This window comes from Cucumis sativus, chromosome 5 (genome assembly GCF_000004075.3).
Source record: "Cucumis sativus cultivar 9930 chromosome 5, Cucumber_9930_V3, whole genome shotgun sequence".
Taxonomy (NCBI): domain Eukaryota; kingdom Viridiplantae; phylum Streptophyta; class Magnoliopsida; order Cucurbitales; family Cucurbitaceae; genus Cucumis; species Cucumis sativus.
In genome coordinates, this window is record NC_026659.2 from 22,878,859 (window position 1) to 22,897,427 (window position 18,569).

An 18,569-nucleotide genomic window follows, 5' to 3' on the forward strand; every position below is an offset into this window, starting at 1 on the left:
CACCAAAGACCATACCCAAATGTTTCGCATATTCCGACAGATCAATGCTATACACTAAAATATCGTCAAAAAACCAATACACAGCGTCTTAAGAAGGGTTTGAATACCTGGTTCATCAAGGATTGAAAGGTGGCTGGCGCATTGGTGAGACCGAAAGGTATCACAACAAATTCATAGTGTCCCTCGTGTGTTCTAAACGCTGTTTTTTCAATGTCTTCCTCCATACATATTTGGTGATACCCCGATTTTAGATCCAACTTCGAGAATACCGTGGCTCCATGTAATTCATCCAGCAGCTCCTCTATTACTAGAATGGGGAATTTATCTGAAGTGGTCACCTGATTTAGCTTTCTGTAGTCCACACAAAAACGCCATCCCCCATCCTTTTTCTTAACTAACAAGACGACTGGAATAAGGACTACGGCTGGGCCTGATCACTCCTGCTTGTAGCATTTCCACCACCAACTTCTCAATCTCTTCTTTTTGCACGTGTCCATATTTATATGGTCGTACATTAATTGGTTGTTGATTCGGCATTACCATGATGCGGTGGTCTATTGCTCTCTTAGGTGGTAACCCCTTTGGATCTTCAAATAGATCGGTATACTGTTGCAACAGCGTTCTGATCATGGGAGTGTCTTCTTCATCCCCTTTTTTAGTCAGTTCCTCAATTCCATTTTCATTCTCTTCAATCTCATAGTTGACTAGTGATAATAAAAACCCTTGATCTTCCTTCTCCCAGGTTTTTTCAATCGTCTTCAAGGAGCATTCTGCTCAGATGAGGGAAGGGTCCCCTTTTAGTTCAATTTGCTTTCTTCCGACCCAAAAGGACATGGTCAGTGACGGCCAATGTATTTTCATAGTGCCTGTGGTGTCTAACCACTGCATTCCTAGGATTGCATCTACATTTCCCATCTCGATTATCAAAAAATCTGCCACTACTGTGATCCCCTGTAGTTTCACTTCCAGCCTCTTACATAATCCTCTCCCTTTACAACAAGTCCCGTCCCCAATTGTTACTGCAAAGGTGGTGTCTGCCTCGATCGGTATCTTCATTTCTTCTATGATCTTATAGTGCACAAAGTTGTGGGTGGCTCCACTATCGATCAGCACCACTACTTCTCTTCCTTTTATTTCACCCCTTAGTTTTGTAGTACCCTTTGAGGTCAGCCCAGTAATGGTGTTTAATTCGATCTCCTTCTCCTTGTTAAGATCCAAGTTATTTAATTCCAACACTGCCTCTGTGTTTTCCTTTATCATGTTCTCCTCTTCATTCCCTTCTTCCTCATTCATGATGAATAACATTAGTTCCCTTTTTTCCTTCATTCTACATCTATGCCCCGGGGAATACTTCTCATTACACTTGAAACACAGCCCTTTGTCAAGTCTGGATCTAAACTCAGCATCTGATAGGCGTTTAACGGGTGGTTCACTCCTTTGGTAATTACCTTCGATGGGTATCCTCACTTGCTTCATTGGGAAGTCAGTCTTCCTTACTACCCCTTTCTCCATTCCCTCTTGAGCTTTGCCCACAGACCCTTCTCCTTTCTTGTATTCTATCATTTTCCCTTCTGCCTTTGTCATTGTCAACGTCATGTTACGATCATTAACCAATTGAGCCTCTCTCATGCAATCTTCCAACGTCTGTGGATATCTGCTGACCACTTCTGCCTGAAGATTTGGTTCCAACCCGGTCAGAAAGGCGTCTCTTAATACACTCTCCTCCATGTGGGGTAAAGGTGCCGAGTAGTTGACAAACTTTTTCACATAGTCACTGTAAGAACCATCTTGTTGGATCTGATCAACCGTGCTACTAAACTTTTCTGCCCAGAATCTTTGAAGAATTCGAACATCCTTCCTTTTAAATCTTCCCACGACTCTACCCTTTTCCTATTATGTGTCCATCGGTACCAATCCACTTCATCTTGCCCAAAACTGACCACAACCACTTTGATCTTCTCATTTTCGGGTAGATTGTTGATTTCGAAGAAGTGCTCGGCCCTGTACACCCAGGATTCCAGGTTTTCGCCCAAGAACATAGGCATTTCCAACTTCTTGTACTTACTTCGATCGATTATGTTCTGATTCGTATCGATTGTAAGCTCGGGTTCTTCTATTTTTCCTTTGAGCTTCATGACCGAACCATCAGATGTTCCCGACTCATCTTTTTTTTTTTTTGTAGTTAGAACTCTCCCGTAACTCATCCGCCATTCTTTCCATTGTTTTCTTCATCTCCATTAACATTTCCTTCATACCCATAATTTCCTTCTCTGTTCCCTCCACCCTTTCCTCAATCTGTCGCTGTGCCATGAGTCGCGTGACCACCCCCAGTTTTATGGCTCTGATACCAAATGTTAGGCTCCCAAACACAAATAACTAATAAAAGACCCAACAGTGGCTAAACAGAGTCGGTACTCTGCTATCTTTTATTTATATATAAGCCAAAATATCACAAGCAACAAGATAAACGATAACGAAAGAAAGAAATACCCAGAAAAAACATACCAGCTCTCTTTACAAGGATACTACCCTCTTGCGGCTGCAGCAGCCTGCCCTCCTAAAGAAGATTCCCAAAATAAAACCTACCCAGCCTATTACAACATTTCCTATTTATAGTTCTCCTAAAATTCCACCCAGTGGGGCCCATTCAGCATGTTCTCCTTCCCCATCATTCTTTCTTATTATTAGCTGGTGAATTCTCATTTCTGCCCCTCCTCACATACGTATGTATAATTGGTGGTCTAACAGATTCTTCATCAATAAAAATGAGACTAATGCTCAAAGTACAAGAGGATTAGACAAAAAACATAAAAGAAAAGACCTAAGGGTCAATGGACGCAGCCAAGCATCTTAATGAGGTTATTTACACATCTTAGTGCCCTCATCATCTCCAAACAAATAAACAAAAATGATAAAGTACATAATACTTCAGTTGTTTCCTTTCAGGAATTACAGAGAAACAATCTACATGGAAACAAAAACTATAAAACAGCATAAAATGGTAAGCTCACAAGATCACCATTCAAAAGGCATTTTTCACATCAAGTTGGTATAGCAGCCAATTTAAATTAACTCAAGACAAAGAAAAAAAAAAACTCTAATGGAGTTAATTTTAGCAACAGGAGCAAATGTTTTCTGATAATCAATTCCATATATCTGGGTGAATCCTTCAGCTATCATTCTTGCCATGTATCTTTCACTTTCATCAGCATAACATTTTATGGTAAACACCCATATACCACCCGCAGGTTTCTTAGTTTTAGGCAACTGTATTTCCCAAGTTTCAATATGTTTTAGAGCATTTATCTTCTCCCTAACATCTAATTTCCAATTTCCCTCTTTCTCCTCTCACATTACCTACATAATTTCTTTCATTTCTTATTCTTTTTTTATTACACTATTTCTCCTCCATTTTTGCTTCATTTTTTTCTCAGTCCATTGTTTTGTTTTCTTCCCTTCTTTTCTCTCTTATTTTCCTCTTCGTACTTTTTTCTTTCTCCATTTGTCAATTTCTCTCTATCTTCTTTATTCTTCATTTTCTTGTTTCCTTTCTTCACTTTTTTTTCTCACATTTCACCGGAAATACGAAACCAACAAAACCCCCCGCCTAGCCCATGTGATAGGATGGCCAACATCTTCAGCACCTCCATAAACCATCATAATAGACCAATAAGCATTGAGTTGTCGGTGGTCGGCAGCGGTTTTTATCCAAAACCAATCCCGCCCAACCAATGATCACCCATAGCTGGATTCTGTTGATATGAGGATAAGATATTTGATGTGTTCAAGTTTAATTTCACACATACAATTCCATCATATAAATGGCCAAGAAAGTAATTGAATCTAAAAATGAATATACATACAAAAATGACAGGATAATTAAGTACCTTTCAGATCTTAAAGCTGGAGTAACTTGACAATAAAAGAATCCCGTAAGTGTCAATGCAAAAGAAGCCACTTTCCCCAGAAGCAGTAAAACATTTGTAGCTTTACTGAAAGTTGAAAGAACAATATTAAAACCAAAGACTTAACGACAAAAACTTAACGACAGGAATACGTAACGACAGGAAACCAAACAGAATACGTCACAAGTAACAAACAACCAAAAGTTCTAGACAAGTTCCCAAAACTCATGTCACAAGACACAGACCTCCGAGCATGCTTGTGTAGATCCCAATGAAGAAACCTAAGACGGTTCTCCTCAGATAAATCATTATTAATGAAGTCAATAGCATTAGCAAACTCAGCACGAAGAATAGATTCTCGTGGCTTCTTCTCACGTGTCTGTTTTCATGAAAAGCCAAATATAACTTCAGACTGATTATTAATTCAATAAAAGCATGAATCTGAAAACATCAACAGGCGCTCTAGTATAGGACCATAACACAGCGTGATACATCCTCCATCTGTTGAATGTTAAACAATTATTGCAAGTACTATTAAAGTATAAAAAGAATAATTTAAACTAAGTACCTTTATCAAGTTCAATATAATTATGGGGTTTCCATATCTTTTAGCAAGATTTTCAAAATGAAGTCTCGTTGCTTCATAATTTTGATCCTTCTTTGACACTGGAAAAACAAAAATTGGGTTAAAGGAACAATACATAAGCTGATTAAGAACAAGTACAATGGAATCAAGGTCATACGTATAATATCAGGCCTTAAGTTCAAGCGTGAAGTTTCCTGTGACCAGAAAAGAGGGATTGAGCCACGATTCTGGACGATAGAACTTAATTGCATAGAAACCCCTTCAGGGACATCCTCAAAAACGATCTGTTCAGTCTCGACGTCATTTGCCACTCTACCTTTCTCATTTACACCTCGTTTCAAATACCTACAAGATAGGGGAAATAAATATATATACACGATAATTCAGTGGATAGACTTCATCAAAATAAAATGAATAACTCAACTAAATTGTCAGTAGTTGATCTCCTGAAGATTAAAAAATCAATAATTTAGTTCCAGGAGGAAAAGTGTAAGAAATCAAGCTTTGTTAATTCTGCTGTAAATTAAACATTACTAAGATTGTTTCCCTATGTATTCTATGTATATTTTATTTCCATATAGATTTAGACTGATTGCTTCAGTCTAGTATTTGATTAAGAGTTCTTTTGTATAAACGTAAGAGTTTCCTCACCATTCAATTATAAGAAATTCCATTTTCTCATACATAGCTTCATGGTATCAGAGCTTTAGAATTGATTTTTCTTCGTCTTCGGAATCCTAGCCACCATTACGGAACCCTAATCACCGTAACTAGATCTATCTTCTTCCATAGAAAAAATCTCACCCGAACCCTAGCCGTGTCGTGGAAAATTCATTGATTGCGTTCAAACCAGATTTCTGCAAGCAGTTATTCTATCATGTTCTCCCATATTAATCTGTCTCCTTCACAGTACCGGACCCCTCAGCAGCTGAAAAACATTTGAGCTTCATCGAAAACTAACCCTACATCCAAAAGGGAAAGAAAACTTCCCCAGCAATTGGTTGAGTAAGGGCAGATAATAAAGAGATGCAACAGGTCCTCACTGTCCTTCATACGTAGTGAGCACACCAAGGGCACACTTTGCATAATCAAGGAACAATTTAGACGACCGAAAGCCATAATCTTAGATCAATATATTAACTCTCCTTGGACTGCTAGATTTCCAGAGAGCTTTGAAAGTTCCTTTATCTAGCGGGAACGATGGAGAAAGATGAACTGAAAGGGACTTGACTGAGAATTTGCCTAACGAATCAATTGACTAGAATTTACTATCGTCCGACTCCATCACCCTTTCAGAAGAAAGAAGATATAGCAGAGACTGGAAATCTGGAATTTCGTCTTCTTTTAACTGTCTTTGAATCACGATAGACCAAGACATAGTGGAATCGTCTCAACGAGCAGCAACTGAGCCGCTAGGTAGCAAAGAAATTCTGAATAGCTTAGGGGATTGAAGATTGAGGGGGATGTCACCAGTTCATTAATCTGTCCAAAAATCAATTCTTCTTCCATTACCAAGATTATATAAAGCCAAAGGTTCCACCTTCCTCTAAACTCTTGAGATGCTGAGCCAAGGACTCTTCAAACTGTTCCTGGATTTGCCTTTCATGTGCCAGTCAAAGGCCTCTTTACCATGAATACTTCTTATAACTTGCCACCTAAACCAAGACTCCCATCAAACTAAGGAGTAACCTTTTTCCAATTCGCCAAATGGTTTATTTTACTTCTGGAGTGTCCTTCCCAGAGTAAGTTTCTCACTATCTTTCCCAAGGAAGAAGCCACATTGTCAGGAATGGCGTATGTGGGAAGGCGGGCCAGAACTGATTTACATAGTCTGTCTACCCCCTCTTGAGATATTAAGGGTGCGTTTGGGGGAGGGAAAGAGTTATGGAAGAAAAGGATTATGATAATCCTAGGATTATAATAATCCTAGTGTTATGATAATATGTGCTTGGGGTTGGGTTATTTGTTTTTTAAACGGAGACAAGAACTTCTTTATTAATAATAACTCAAAGTACAAGAGAGTTATACAAAGGGAGCCATAAAGAAGTAGGATTGTTATTGGTAGTGTTATGGTAATATGTGTTTGGGGGAAGAAATATGAATGGTACTGTTATAATAATATGTGTTTGGGGGAGGGATTATAATAGTAGTGTTATCATAATATGCGTTTGGGAGAAAAATTATTGTTGTAGTATTATGATAATATGCATTTTGGGGAATGGTTATGAGTGTAGTATTATGATAAGATGAAGTAGGAAAATTTGTAGGGTTATAAGAAGATGAAGTAGGGAAATTTGTGTTATCATTAGATGATGCTTTCACTCGTGTTCTTCGCATTGAAAGCTCTCCGACCAATGTGTCTATTCCTCAACCCAGTAGTGCTCTCTTTAGCAAGAAAAATAACCCTCGGGCACCTCGAGTGATGGATAGCAATGTTTAGAGGAATAGTAATGATCATCGAAAACCAGATTCTGTAGAGATTGTTTGTAACTACTGTCGTAAGCCAGGCCATATGAAACGTGATTGTCGGAAATTGTTATATAAGAATAGTCAACGATCTCAACATGCTCAGATAGCCTCCACATGTGATATACTAGAGGCGTCAGTTACTACTTCTGGAGATGAGTTTGCTAAGTTTCAGAATTACCAAGATTCATTACAAGCGTCATCTTCCTTTATTCCGGTTGCATCCACCATTGCCTCAGGTAATACAAAGTGTCTTCTTACATCATCTACCAAATGGGTCATAGACTATGGTGCCACAACTCATATGACAATTAATTCTCGCCTATTTTCTAGACCGTTGTCCCCTGCCCCTTTTCCATCTGTTACATTGGCAAATGGCTCCACATCTTTTGTTCTTGGCTCTGGGACTATTCACCTTACCCCATCCTTTTCTCTCTCTTTTGTGTTATATTTGCCTAACTTATCCCTTAATTTAATTTCTACTAGTCAACTTACTCATGACCTAAATTGTGTTGTCTTGTTCTTTTCTGGTTATTGCTTGTTTCAGGATCGTGTGACGAAGAAGATTATTGGTAGAGGATATGAGTCAGGAGGCCTTTATCTCTTTGATCATCAAGTATCGCAAGCTATGGTGTGTCCTATCGTTCCCTCTCCCTTTGAAGTTCATTGTCGTTTAGGTCATCCATCTTTGTTCATGCTGAAGAAACTTTATCCAGAATTTAGGTCTTTGTCCTCTTTAAATTGTGATTTGTGTCAATTTGCTAAATTTCATCGTCTTAGTTCGAGTCCTCGAGTCGATAAACGAGCCATTGCTCCATTTGAGTTAGTTCGTTCTAATATTTGGGATCCGTGTCCAGTTGTATCTCAAACAGGCTTTCGTTATTTTGTTACTTTTGTTAAAGATCATTCTCGTCTAACTTGGTTATATTCAATGAAGAATCGTTCCGAGTTATTATCTCACTTTTGTGCCTTTCATACTGAAATAAAAAATCAGTTTAATGTCTCTCTCAAAACATTGCATACTGATAATGCGGGTGAATATTTTTCTCATTCTCTTGGCTCTTACTTGTGTGAACATGGCATTTTTCTTCAGTCTTCGTGTGCTGACACTCGATCTCAAAATGGTGTTGCAGAACGGAAAAATAGGCATTTACTTGAAACTGCAAGTGCTTTATCGTTTCAAATGCATGTTCCGAAAATCTTTTGGGCAGATGCTGTCTCCACAACTTGTTTTTTGATTAATAGAATGTCTTCCTCTCTTCTTAATGGTGAGATTGCCTACCGTGTTCTTTTTCCTACCAAGAATTTGTTTCCTATTGCTCCTAACATATTTGGTTGTCTGTTTTGTTCACAACGTTTGTCCTCATCATACTAAGTTAGATCCCAAATCCTTGAAGTATATCTTCTTGGGTTATTCACATGTTCAAAAAGGGTGTTATTGTCCTACCCTTAAAAGGTATCTTGTTTCGCCTAATGTTGCATTTTTTGAGGATACACCCTTTACTTAATCACCATCAAGTTCGTGTCAGGGGGAGGATGACAATCTTTTTATATATGAGGTTACCTCTCGCACACCATCCTCTTCCATTGATGTGCCTCCTTCCCGCCGGTTGATTCCTCGAGTCTACTCTCGACGACCTCCACCACAACCTTCAGACTCATGTCCTCCATCAATGCTTCCTTCATCATGCGATCCGAGGCCAAGTGATGATCTTCCCATTGCTCTTCGCAAAGGTAAACGCAAGTGTACTTACCCCGTTTCTTCCTTTGTTTCCTATCACTAGTTATCTCCCCCCCCCCCACATATGCTTTTATCACGTCTCTTGACTCCACATCTATTCCTAACTCTGTTCATGAAGTTTTATCTCATTCTGCTTTAGATTATAATGGTACTTTGGATTTGGTATCTCGTCCTGCAGGAAAGAAGGCCATTGGTTGTAGATGGGTGTTTGCTGTCAAGATGAATCCTGATAGAACAGTGGCTCGATTAAAAACTTGCCTTGTTGCCAAAGGTTATGCTCAAATCTATGGAATTGATTATTTGAATACGTTTTCTTCAGTTGCCAAATTGACTTCCATTCGCCTATTTCTTTCCATGGTTGCTACCCATAAATGGCCTTTGCATCAACTTGACATTAAGAATGCTTTTCTGCACGATGATCTTCAAGAGGAAGTTTATATGGAACAACCACCCGGGTTTGTTGCTCAGGGGGAGAGTGATAAAGTATGTCGCCTTCGAAAATCTTTGTATGGTTTGAAACAGAGTCCTCATGCATGGTTTGGTAAGTTTAATCAAGCTCTTGTATGCTTTGGTGTGAAGAGTACATTCGATCATTCGGTTTTCTATCGCCGATCTAATAATGGTATAATTCTACTAGTTGTATATGTTGATGATATTGTTATTATTGGAAATGATGCATCGGGTTTTTCGTCTCTCAAAACTTTCCTTCAGGGTAAGTTTTATACGAAAAGATTTGGGCCAAATGAAATATTTTTTGGGCATTGAGGTGATGAGAAACAAGAAAGATATTTATTTGTCTCAACGAAAATATGTACTTGATTTGTTGTCTGAGACAGGAAAATTAGGAGCCAAACCAAGTGGCACTCCGATGATGCCAAATCAACAACTTGTTAAAGAAGGATAATTATGTAAAGATCCCAAGAGATATAGGAGATTAGTTGGGAAGTTGAACTACTTAACAGTGACTCGACCAGACATTGCTTATTTTGTAAGTGTTGTAAGTCAGTTTATGTCTCCCCTACAGTGGATCATTGGGCTGCAGTAGAGCAGATTTTGTGCTATATAAAAGCTACTCCTGGACGTGGGATCTTATACAAAGATCATGGACATACGAGAGTTGAATGTTCTTCCGATGCTGATTGGGCGGGGTCTCGTGAGGATAGGAGATCAACTTCTGGATATTGTGTCTTTGTAGGTGGAAACTTAGTATCATGGAAGAGTAAGAAACAAAATGTTGTTTCTCGTTCGAGTACTGAGTCAGAATATAGAGCTATGACACAATCTGTGTGCGAAATAGTATGGATTCACCAACTATTATCTGAGATAGGCTTCAGTATTACGTGCCAGCTAAATCATGGTGTGATAATCAAGCTGCACTTCATACTGCATCTAATCGAGTATTTCATGAACGAACTAAACACATTGAGGTGGATTGTCACTTCTTTCGTGAGAAAATCCAAGATGGGTTGGTGTCCACAAGATATATGAAGAGTGGAGAACAATTGGGAGATATTCTGACTAAAGCTTTAAATGGAGCAAGGATAAGCTATTTGTGCAACAAGTTGGGCATGATCGACATATTTGCTCCAACTTGAGGGGGAATGTTATGATATATATATATATATAACATATGTCCTTTATTGTAATTGTACATAGTGTCTAGGATTTATTTTATTCTCTATATAAATATGTAACTTTCATTTGACTCAATATGAATAAGAAATATACTTCATTGAATTCTAGATTACAATAGAAACCTAGGTTTTACCATCCCCTGCACATTTGAAGTTTGATTCACTCTTTATCACCTCTAAGTTCTCAATCGTTTGGGCCAACTTCATCATTTGAGCAAGCCCAACAAGCTTCCAACATTCCATTTCTGCCTTAATCCAAGGTTTCAAACCATTCATAAATGTCTCTCCTGTGATTGTCTTCTACAAAAAAAGCAAAGGTGCCAGCAATTTATCAAATAAATTTATGTATTCATCCACTGTAGTGCCTTGCTTTATTGTTAAAAATCTGCCCAAGATTGATCCCTCACGGCCTGATCGAAATCAAATAATAAGTCTTCTCTTTAAATCTTCCCAATTAACAAACGGTTCACGATCTTCATGAGATCTATACCAATCCAAGGCTGCTCCATCAAAACTAATGATTGACACCGTCATCTTTTCTGATTCAGTAAGTTTGTGTATCTGAAAATAACGCTCTGCTATAAATAACCACAAATCCCAGATTAGTACCCACAAAAACTGGCATGTCAATTTTCTTGAATTTGCTTCGGTCCCTTGCAAATTCTTCTCCTTCCAACTTGGTGTGTTTTTCTTCAGATTTTCCTCCCATCACAAATGAATTACTGACATCAATCATAGTTTCTTTCTTGTTGGATGAACCTTCGGGAACTTCTTCCCATGTTGTCTTTCCCTTAATCACTCCTTCAATATATTTCATGAAAGTTTGTTGATGTTGCTGTTGTTATTCAGCCTGCACACCCAGCCTTTCAATGTGCTAGGCCACTGATATTATTTAAATATAGCAGGAAAAATAATGGTAACAGAAATATCAACCCACGCAAGATTATAGGGGGAGAGAATATCGGGGAAGATCTTTCACAATCGTCAGTGAGCAAAACAGATTAAAAGGGAGAAAGGAGGAGGAAAGAGGGGGGAAGAAAAATACTTCAGAGTAGGAGAGGCTGTCGTGTTTCAGTTTGAGAGAAGCAGAGGATCGACATCAAGTTTATTTAATAGTTGTTTGGTCGTTTACATTGTTAGGAGTTTTTCCATATTTTGTTTGCCTTGTTCTGATCTGTTCTGATTAGATTGAGGTTTAGATAGGAGTGTGTGAATTTTTCTTTGATTATTTGATATTGTAATTCGTACATTCAAGTCAATAAAATAAGATACTATCAGTATCTTTACACAATGCTCTTTGCTAACGATGAAAAATCTGTTAGATACCTAGATTAGTATAGGGTAAGGGTAAAAGGGTAATTAGATTTGTTGGTAGTTAGTTGGTTATAAATAGAAAGTTGAGGAGGGAAGAAGGGTACGAAGAATTTGGTGAAGAATTAGGGCTGCAACATTCCTTGAAAGAGAGGAAGGGCAGAGGGTTAGAGTTCTTTTACTTTTCTTTGAGGGTTAGAGTTCTTTTACTTTTCTTTTACTGCTTTTATACTGTAATTTTCTGTTTGAGATATCAATAAAATAGAAACACTATATCAGTGTTCTATCAATATCTTCCTTAATAGATGGTAATCCATGTAACTCTACCCGAATGCCAAGTATCTCTTGATCAATCGTTTCCAACTTTTCCTCAATTCGCTTTTGAGCCATGGCGAAAACGTTGCATAGATTCGAATCTCTGATACCAAAATGATAGAACACCAAGTAGCGAGTTCTATTATTTTATTAAACAGCCAAACTTTTACAGAAAACTGTAATAACACAACCTTGAAAACAAAGAACAACACAAGAACTAATACAGAAATTAACCAAGTTCAACATAAAACATCAAACATAATAGTACTTCACGATAATGGAAATAACTTGCTACAGACTACAGAAACCGAACATTTTCTGCATTCCCTACTCTCAAGGAAATTACAGCCCTGCATTTCCATAAACTAATTAACCACCCCATCTTTCCTTCTATCTCTCCCTTTTAACCTCCCCCAATGTAACTAACTGTGGTCCCCACTGAGGTGGTTTCCACTTCCTCCACATCCATCGCATGTGCATGTATCATTCAACTTGTCTTCCTTATGCTATATGTATTAGAATTGGTGGTCTATCACATTCTTTTCTTTTCTTCCTTCGAGATTTATGTACTTTGAGCATTAGTATCTTTTCATTTCATCGTTGAAAGTTCTTGTTTCCTTTTCAAACAGTTAGAAATCAAATGAGAAGTGTAGAGACTTGAGGTTAGAAGCAGAACGGACATACCTTGTGCCAGCATAATGACGAGAACGTCTAGCAATTAAGGTCAACTTGAAATCTCTCCCATCTAGAGATAGTGTACCCTATAAGCAAGAAAGAGAGGATCCTTTGTAAAATAACGTGATACTCAATGGAAAATGAAACCATCAAGCATATTCATCAAACAAAATGTGCAGTGATAAAACATTGTTATCTGTCCTACCAGTGAGTCTTATTGAACAATCACCGTGGACTTCAATCATATGCTAACAAATCAATCAAATATTAACAAATTCCCAACTACTTTCTTGTTTAATTATAGAACAAGATTTCATAAAAGAAAGAATGAAACTTTAAAAAATGAATTAAAATAATAATAATAATTCACCAATTGATTAAAGGCAAGGTTTTTCAAGTCCACACACTAAACTATTTGATTCCAACGCTATCAGAAGGATATCCCGGAAGCACCAATTACTCACCTGCTTGAAAAAGCCATAGACCAAAGCAACCGTCCAAATGGTATTATGCAAGTGGTTTCGGATTCCACGAGTCAAAAATTCATTCCACACAAACATGGTTTCATAAAGAGCGTGACCTGTTTCATTATCACAGATATTCTTTTGTAGACTACGCATAACTTGGTATGAGTAGCTAAAGAAGAAGTCCTTTGTGAGATCCACCGAGCATAGGAGCTTCTTGTATCTAACATCACCAAACAAACGAAAAATAAATAACAGATTAACTAAGTTGTAATGCTTACAGTAAGCCCACCATTAAGTTTCCTACATCAAAAATCCAGATAAGACAGGATTTTTTTGAAATGGAAACAACTCTTTTCATTGTAGTGGTGAAAAGAGACTAATGCTCAAAATACAATATAGAAAATGATAAACCTAACTATTGATTTTTGGAGAAATTGTATATTTTCTCTTATTTTTGGACAAGACCAAATAATGGGTAAGTATAAAACGAAGCCAAATACTAACAAAGGAATTCATTAGAAAAGAAAAGGACATCTAAAAATATTAAAAGATATAAATAAATTTACACAAAACTACAATCCCCTTGGCTAGGAATTAAAAGATATATATAGAATACAATCCAAGCTTGGAATTAAATTCATCAAAATTTCTTCTCAATAAAGTTGTGGTAAGAATGTCGGCAATTTGATGGCAAGATGGAATATAGTTTAGTTCCACTAAGTTCATGTTAACCTTCTCAGATATGAAATTTCGATCTATCTCGATATTGTTTCGTTCTCATGGTGTATAGGATTCTTCACTATGTTGCTTGTTGCTTGACTGTCGCGAAATAATTTGATTGAATTTTGAGTTTTATCCTTAGCTCATTTAAAAACTTTTGAATCCACATTCCTTTAGAAATTTCCAAAATTAGTGCTCGATACTTATCCTTTGCACTGAATCTAGCAACAATTTGACTGCCTTTTACTTCTCCAAGTGACTAAGTTGCCCCAAACATAAGAGCAATATCCAGATGTAGAACTTCGATCAGTTAAATCTCCAGCCACTAGCATCAGTATGAAGTTCTAGTACAACTTTTTAAACAGTAGCCCATGATCTGGAATTCCTTTCAAGTATCTTAAAATTTTGTTAATAACCCAAAGATGATGTTCATTTGGACTGTTCACGGCTAACTAACAATGTGCTGGAATTCCTATATTTGTATATAAATGACAATTGTCAAGATATTTATCATTATTATATTTATTCTTTCTATATTTCAAGGAGGAATTTCTTCTACAACGAAGACCTAAATTACACGTATCCAATAGAAAAATAATATTACTCCCTACAAATTCAAGATTGTATCAAAGTAAGTTGGTTCAGGAGATCGTGTGTGATGTAGGGTTATCAAGGGTATTTTGGATATTTCTTGTACTTGACCTTTTATATTCACCTTTAAATATTTTAGATTTAACAAGTGTGACAAAACCCTTCGTCTTCGGGTCTCTTTAAAGGAGGTTAGGTTTAGTTATCTAGTTAGGCAGTTTAGTTGTGTAACCACCCTTTCCCTTTGGTCCATTTAAAGGGATCAATGTTTTCATTCTCTCATTATTCACAATTAATAAAACTCCTGCTCCAAAATTCTTCCAAGATTTCTCCAAGACTCTTTAGCCTTCAACAATTGGTATTATAGCGACCTCGAGAAGGGACCTCATGACGAGTAAAGGGCTCAGTAAACTCCCCACTCTTCCTTCACTCCCACCCAATGATGCAGAAGCATCCTTCACCACCTCTTGTCAAACCACAAGCTGAAGGTTAGGCAATGTGGACAAGCAATCAAGAAGCTGACCTTGGACGTGGGACGAATGGTTTAAAATCAACTAAGAACTCATCAAGAGGCATTGGCAGGGAATCAAGCAGCCGGAAATGTACAAAATCTGCAGCAAGAAGCTCATCACAGACCTAAAAATCAGCAGTAAATACTGCAAGAAAACCAAGATTTGCATCGAATAGTCCAGAGAATCCTCCAAGAATCCAAGAACCAGCAAGAAGACCAAAGAATTAATAACAGAGGTGTGCAGCGGCCTAATCTCATTCCATACCATCAACATATGCCAGATAATTCACCTTATAGACCCACGCTTAATTTATTGGGACTGTATTCTGATTCATCCAAAGATTAAGATTTGCCTAGTCCACAGCCACATTTTCGAGCTAGAATGATGCATTCTCCACAAAGGTATAACCCACTGTTTCAACAACAGAATCCTGTTGAACAAGCACAAGACTATGGAAAAATCAAGACTAATATCAAGAGTGGCAAGGACAACCACAGTGGCGCCATGAACATGACTTCAAAATGAAATCAACATACCCCGTACAATGGCAAGATTAATATAGAAACCTTTTTAGATTGGGTGAAAAACGTTGAAAATTTCTTTGATTATATGGCCACCCTGGAACACAAAAAGGTGAAACTTGTTTCTTTGAAACTTAAAAGTGGTGCATCGACATGGTGGGATCCTATTCAAGGCAATCGACATATGTATGGCAAAAAACCTATCACTAGTTGGCCTAAAATACTGAAACTCATGAAGCACTTCTTACCGGCTAACCATGAGCGACTTCTTCACAACCAATTTCAACATAGCAAACAAGGAGCTTGATCAATTGAAGACTACACAGAAGAATTCCATCGTTTGAGTGCTAGAAACAATTTAGCCAAGAGTGATAGTCAACAAGTGGCTCGTTTCATTGATAAGTCGCAACAAGAAATCAAAGAAAGTTCCTCATGACCTACTTCCACTACTTGACATTCAACACAACATAAACTTTATTCCCAGATCTTTCGGACCAAATTTCCCCTACTTTCGAATAAGCCCTAGTGAGTATCAAGTCTTCAACACTGTGTTCAAACCCAACATTGTTATTTCCTCCCCAGTTAATATTCATTTCCACTTCTGATGCCTTTCAAGACAATATATGATTAAATTTACCTTCACCCATAAGTTTAATATGTTGGGCCAATTGGTGATTCAAGGTCTTATAGAATATGATATGTATGAACTGGTATGTGGTAAGTAAATCAACTTTCCCACCAGCCTTTGATACATATCCTCGTCAACTGGACTAATCACTTCACTTAGGTCTTGCCTAGATATGGATCCATAGGTGTTTCAACAGGTTTACACCTAAGATTTTCAGTCTCCTTTACCAAAACTAAAATATATTTTCATTTGAGAAATGACAATACTATCCTTAGATCTTGCCACCTCAAATTCTAAGAAAATATATCAAGCTTCCCAAGTCCTTGATTTCAAACTCGGTTACATCCATGAAGATGTAGTATTTTTGGGAAGGTGGAAGAATTTATAACTTCGTTGGTGAAGGGGGTACCTAATAAAGATACATTTATGTGCACAAGGGGTAAACTTATTTTGGTTTAGGGCCACGACTTTGGACAAAGGCAGTGCACCCAAAAACCCCGAGAGGAACATCAGAAATAAGGTGCGTGGTAGAATATGACTCTTTTGATCTGAAATTTCAATGGTTGATGGAACAAAACCAAATTGATTCTTCTTGACCTTAATGTGAGCTTCACTACAATTGGTAAAATTTCAGTGGCTATTTCTATGAGTCCTCCAAAATGGTCTCCAATTACTTCGAAAATACTTCTACACCAGAAATCAAGAGGAAGATTCTTCACTTTAATCCAACCTCCATAGCCTTTCAACATCAGTGGCCTACTATGTTTCAAGCTGTCCCATCTTTCAAATTTAAGGTGAAATTTACCCCATGCCTGCCATTTACCTACTGCACCAATTAATTCACTAAGGGAGCCTTGATCAAGGCTGATAAGAGCATTGTCATCATAAAGGAGGTTTATAACAATGTTGGATTGGAATTTTGATTCCAGAAATTTGCAAATCCATCTGCAATCATCAGAAGCAAAAAGTTTTGAGATAATCTAAAGGTTATCAAAGTTTAGCTTAGCCACATCATGGTTTTTAATTAACCATTGTTTTTTGATAGAAGGGCATGGCAAACTGAACCCTGAGAAGGATCTTGAAGGATGGAATTCAGGCCTGGTTCCATTCTTCCAGATTTAGGTACTGAATGGTTGGAGATTTTGGATTTAACAGTAGCAGCATAACTTTGTTTCTCCATTGAAGGTTGGAAGGGAGCTTTGGTAGAAAGGGTTGAGAACCAACGGGCGTAATCTACTATGTTTACATACTTATCCAGCATTCTAAAGAAGGAGGACCAACCTTGCATATTGATTCCGGAGCATATTCTAAGGGTAGAATGACCTCCTTAGTAAGGCCAAATGTCACAGCTGAGGATCCACCCCGAGTTGCCTTGGAACTTGAAGATTTTCATTCGCCCTCTGTCAATTTCACCATCTTTCTTGAAGAAGCGGTCTACTGGATTATTGAGGAGAGTAGAAATAGTGTGCAAAGTCCATCGGAGTTGAGCTTCGGAGATTGAAATGGATTTTTTAGCTTCCACATCTACAATAATAAAGTCTTCTTTCTCCTTCCACATACAGTAATGAGATTGATTAACTTTGCAGCTAGCAACTTCCATGTTGAGGGGCTGGTCGGAGAGGTTTGACTGAACCGGGGAGAATGATGAAGGAGGAGGGAGGAGGGAGGAGGGAGGAGAGATATGGGCTTCCACGTCTTCAATGATGCAATAATTGTTTTCGTTTCATATGCAGTAATGAGACTGATCTTGCAGCCAAAAACCTCCATTCTGAAAGAGTTGGTGGTGGCCGGAGGGGCTGGCTGCCGAGGAGGAAAGAGGAGAGAGGAGAGAGGAGAGAGGGGAGAGAACTTCCTTCGTTTCTTAGAATGAAGAGATGAAACATAGTCTAGAGAAGAATGAAAAACAGGGGATAAAAACGCAACCCCTTCATCATTTGTTTGTGGATCTGGCCATGACTATTGGGATTCCAAAGTGATCTTATTAGAACAAATAGGAGAGGCTGTATTTATTATTTTGAGCTTCCAATTCTTATATCTTGAAGATATTTAATATATTGTTTTTGTTTTTGGAAATATTAATTTATTTTTTTGCTCTTTCTCCTGTACACTTAGAAATAAACACCAAGGAACACCAAAAATTAGAAGAATAAGAAGAGCCAAAGAAATCACTATGAGCAACAGTTGCTGTTCCTTCCTACTATACCACTTAGAAATAAACACCAAGCAATGAAATTAACTAAGAACCTGTTCTCATTCTTTGGAATGGCTATACTGGACCAAACAGCAGCATTTGGAAGTGGAATCATCTCACTTCTGGAAACACCATATATAGGATGACCACATATTGTACCAATTTGACGTCTCTTTGTAATAAGCAGCATGTAATAAGGTCCTAGAAATTTAATGAATCCTAGAACAAAAAGAAAGAAACAATGATATTGCAATAAAAATATCACATTATTATAGCAAAATTAGAACCTTACAGATAAGATAAGATTTG

The 18,569-nt window shown here is 37.6% G+C and overlaps 1 protein-coding gene across 12 annotated transcripts in view; it reads right to left on the reverse strand.

Moving 5' to 3' along the window:
* Positions 1–18,569, reverse strand: part of LOC101209319 (phosphoinositide phosphatase SAC4) — a 91,954-nt gene that overhangs the window by 71,816 nt on the left and 1,569 nt on the right. For all 12 annotated transcript variants that reach the window (XR_004216451.1, XR_004216452.1, XR_004216454.1 and 9 more), the window contains exons 3-9: positions 18,314–18,479; positions 13,098–13,320; positions 12,643–12,719; positions 4,649–4,836; positions 4,474–4,571; positions 4,151–4,284; positions 3,888–3,992 (exon numbers count right to left, since the gene is read on the reverse strand). Coding sequence is in view for 7 of the 12 variants with exons in the window: in XM_031885086.1 (XP_031740946.1) it covers positions 3,888–3,992; positions 4,151–4,284; positions 4,474–4,571; positions 4,649–4,836; positions 12,643–12,719; positions 13,098–13,320; positions 18,314–18,479 (991 nt within the window). In the remaining 5 variants the exon portion in view is untranslated. The remainder of the gene's footprint in view (positions 1–3,887; positions 3,993–4,150; positions 4,285–4,473; positions 4,572–4,648; positions 4,837–12,642; positions 12,720–13,097; positions 13,321–18,313; positions 18,480–18,569) is intronic.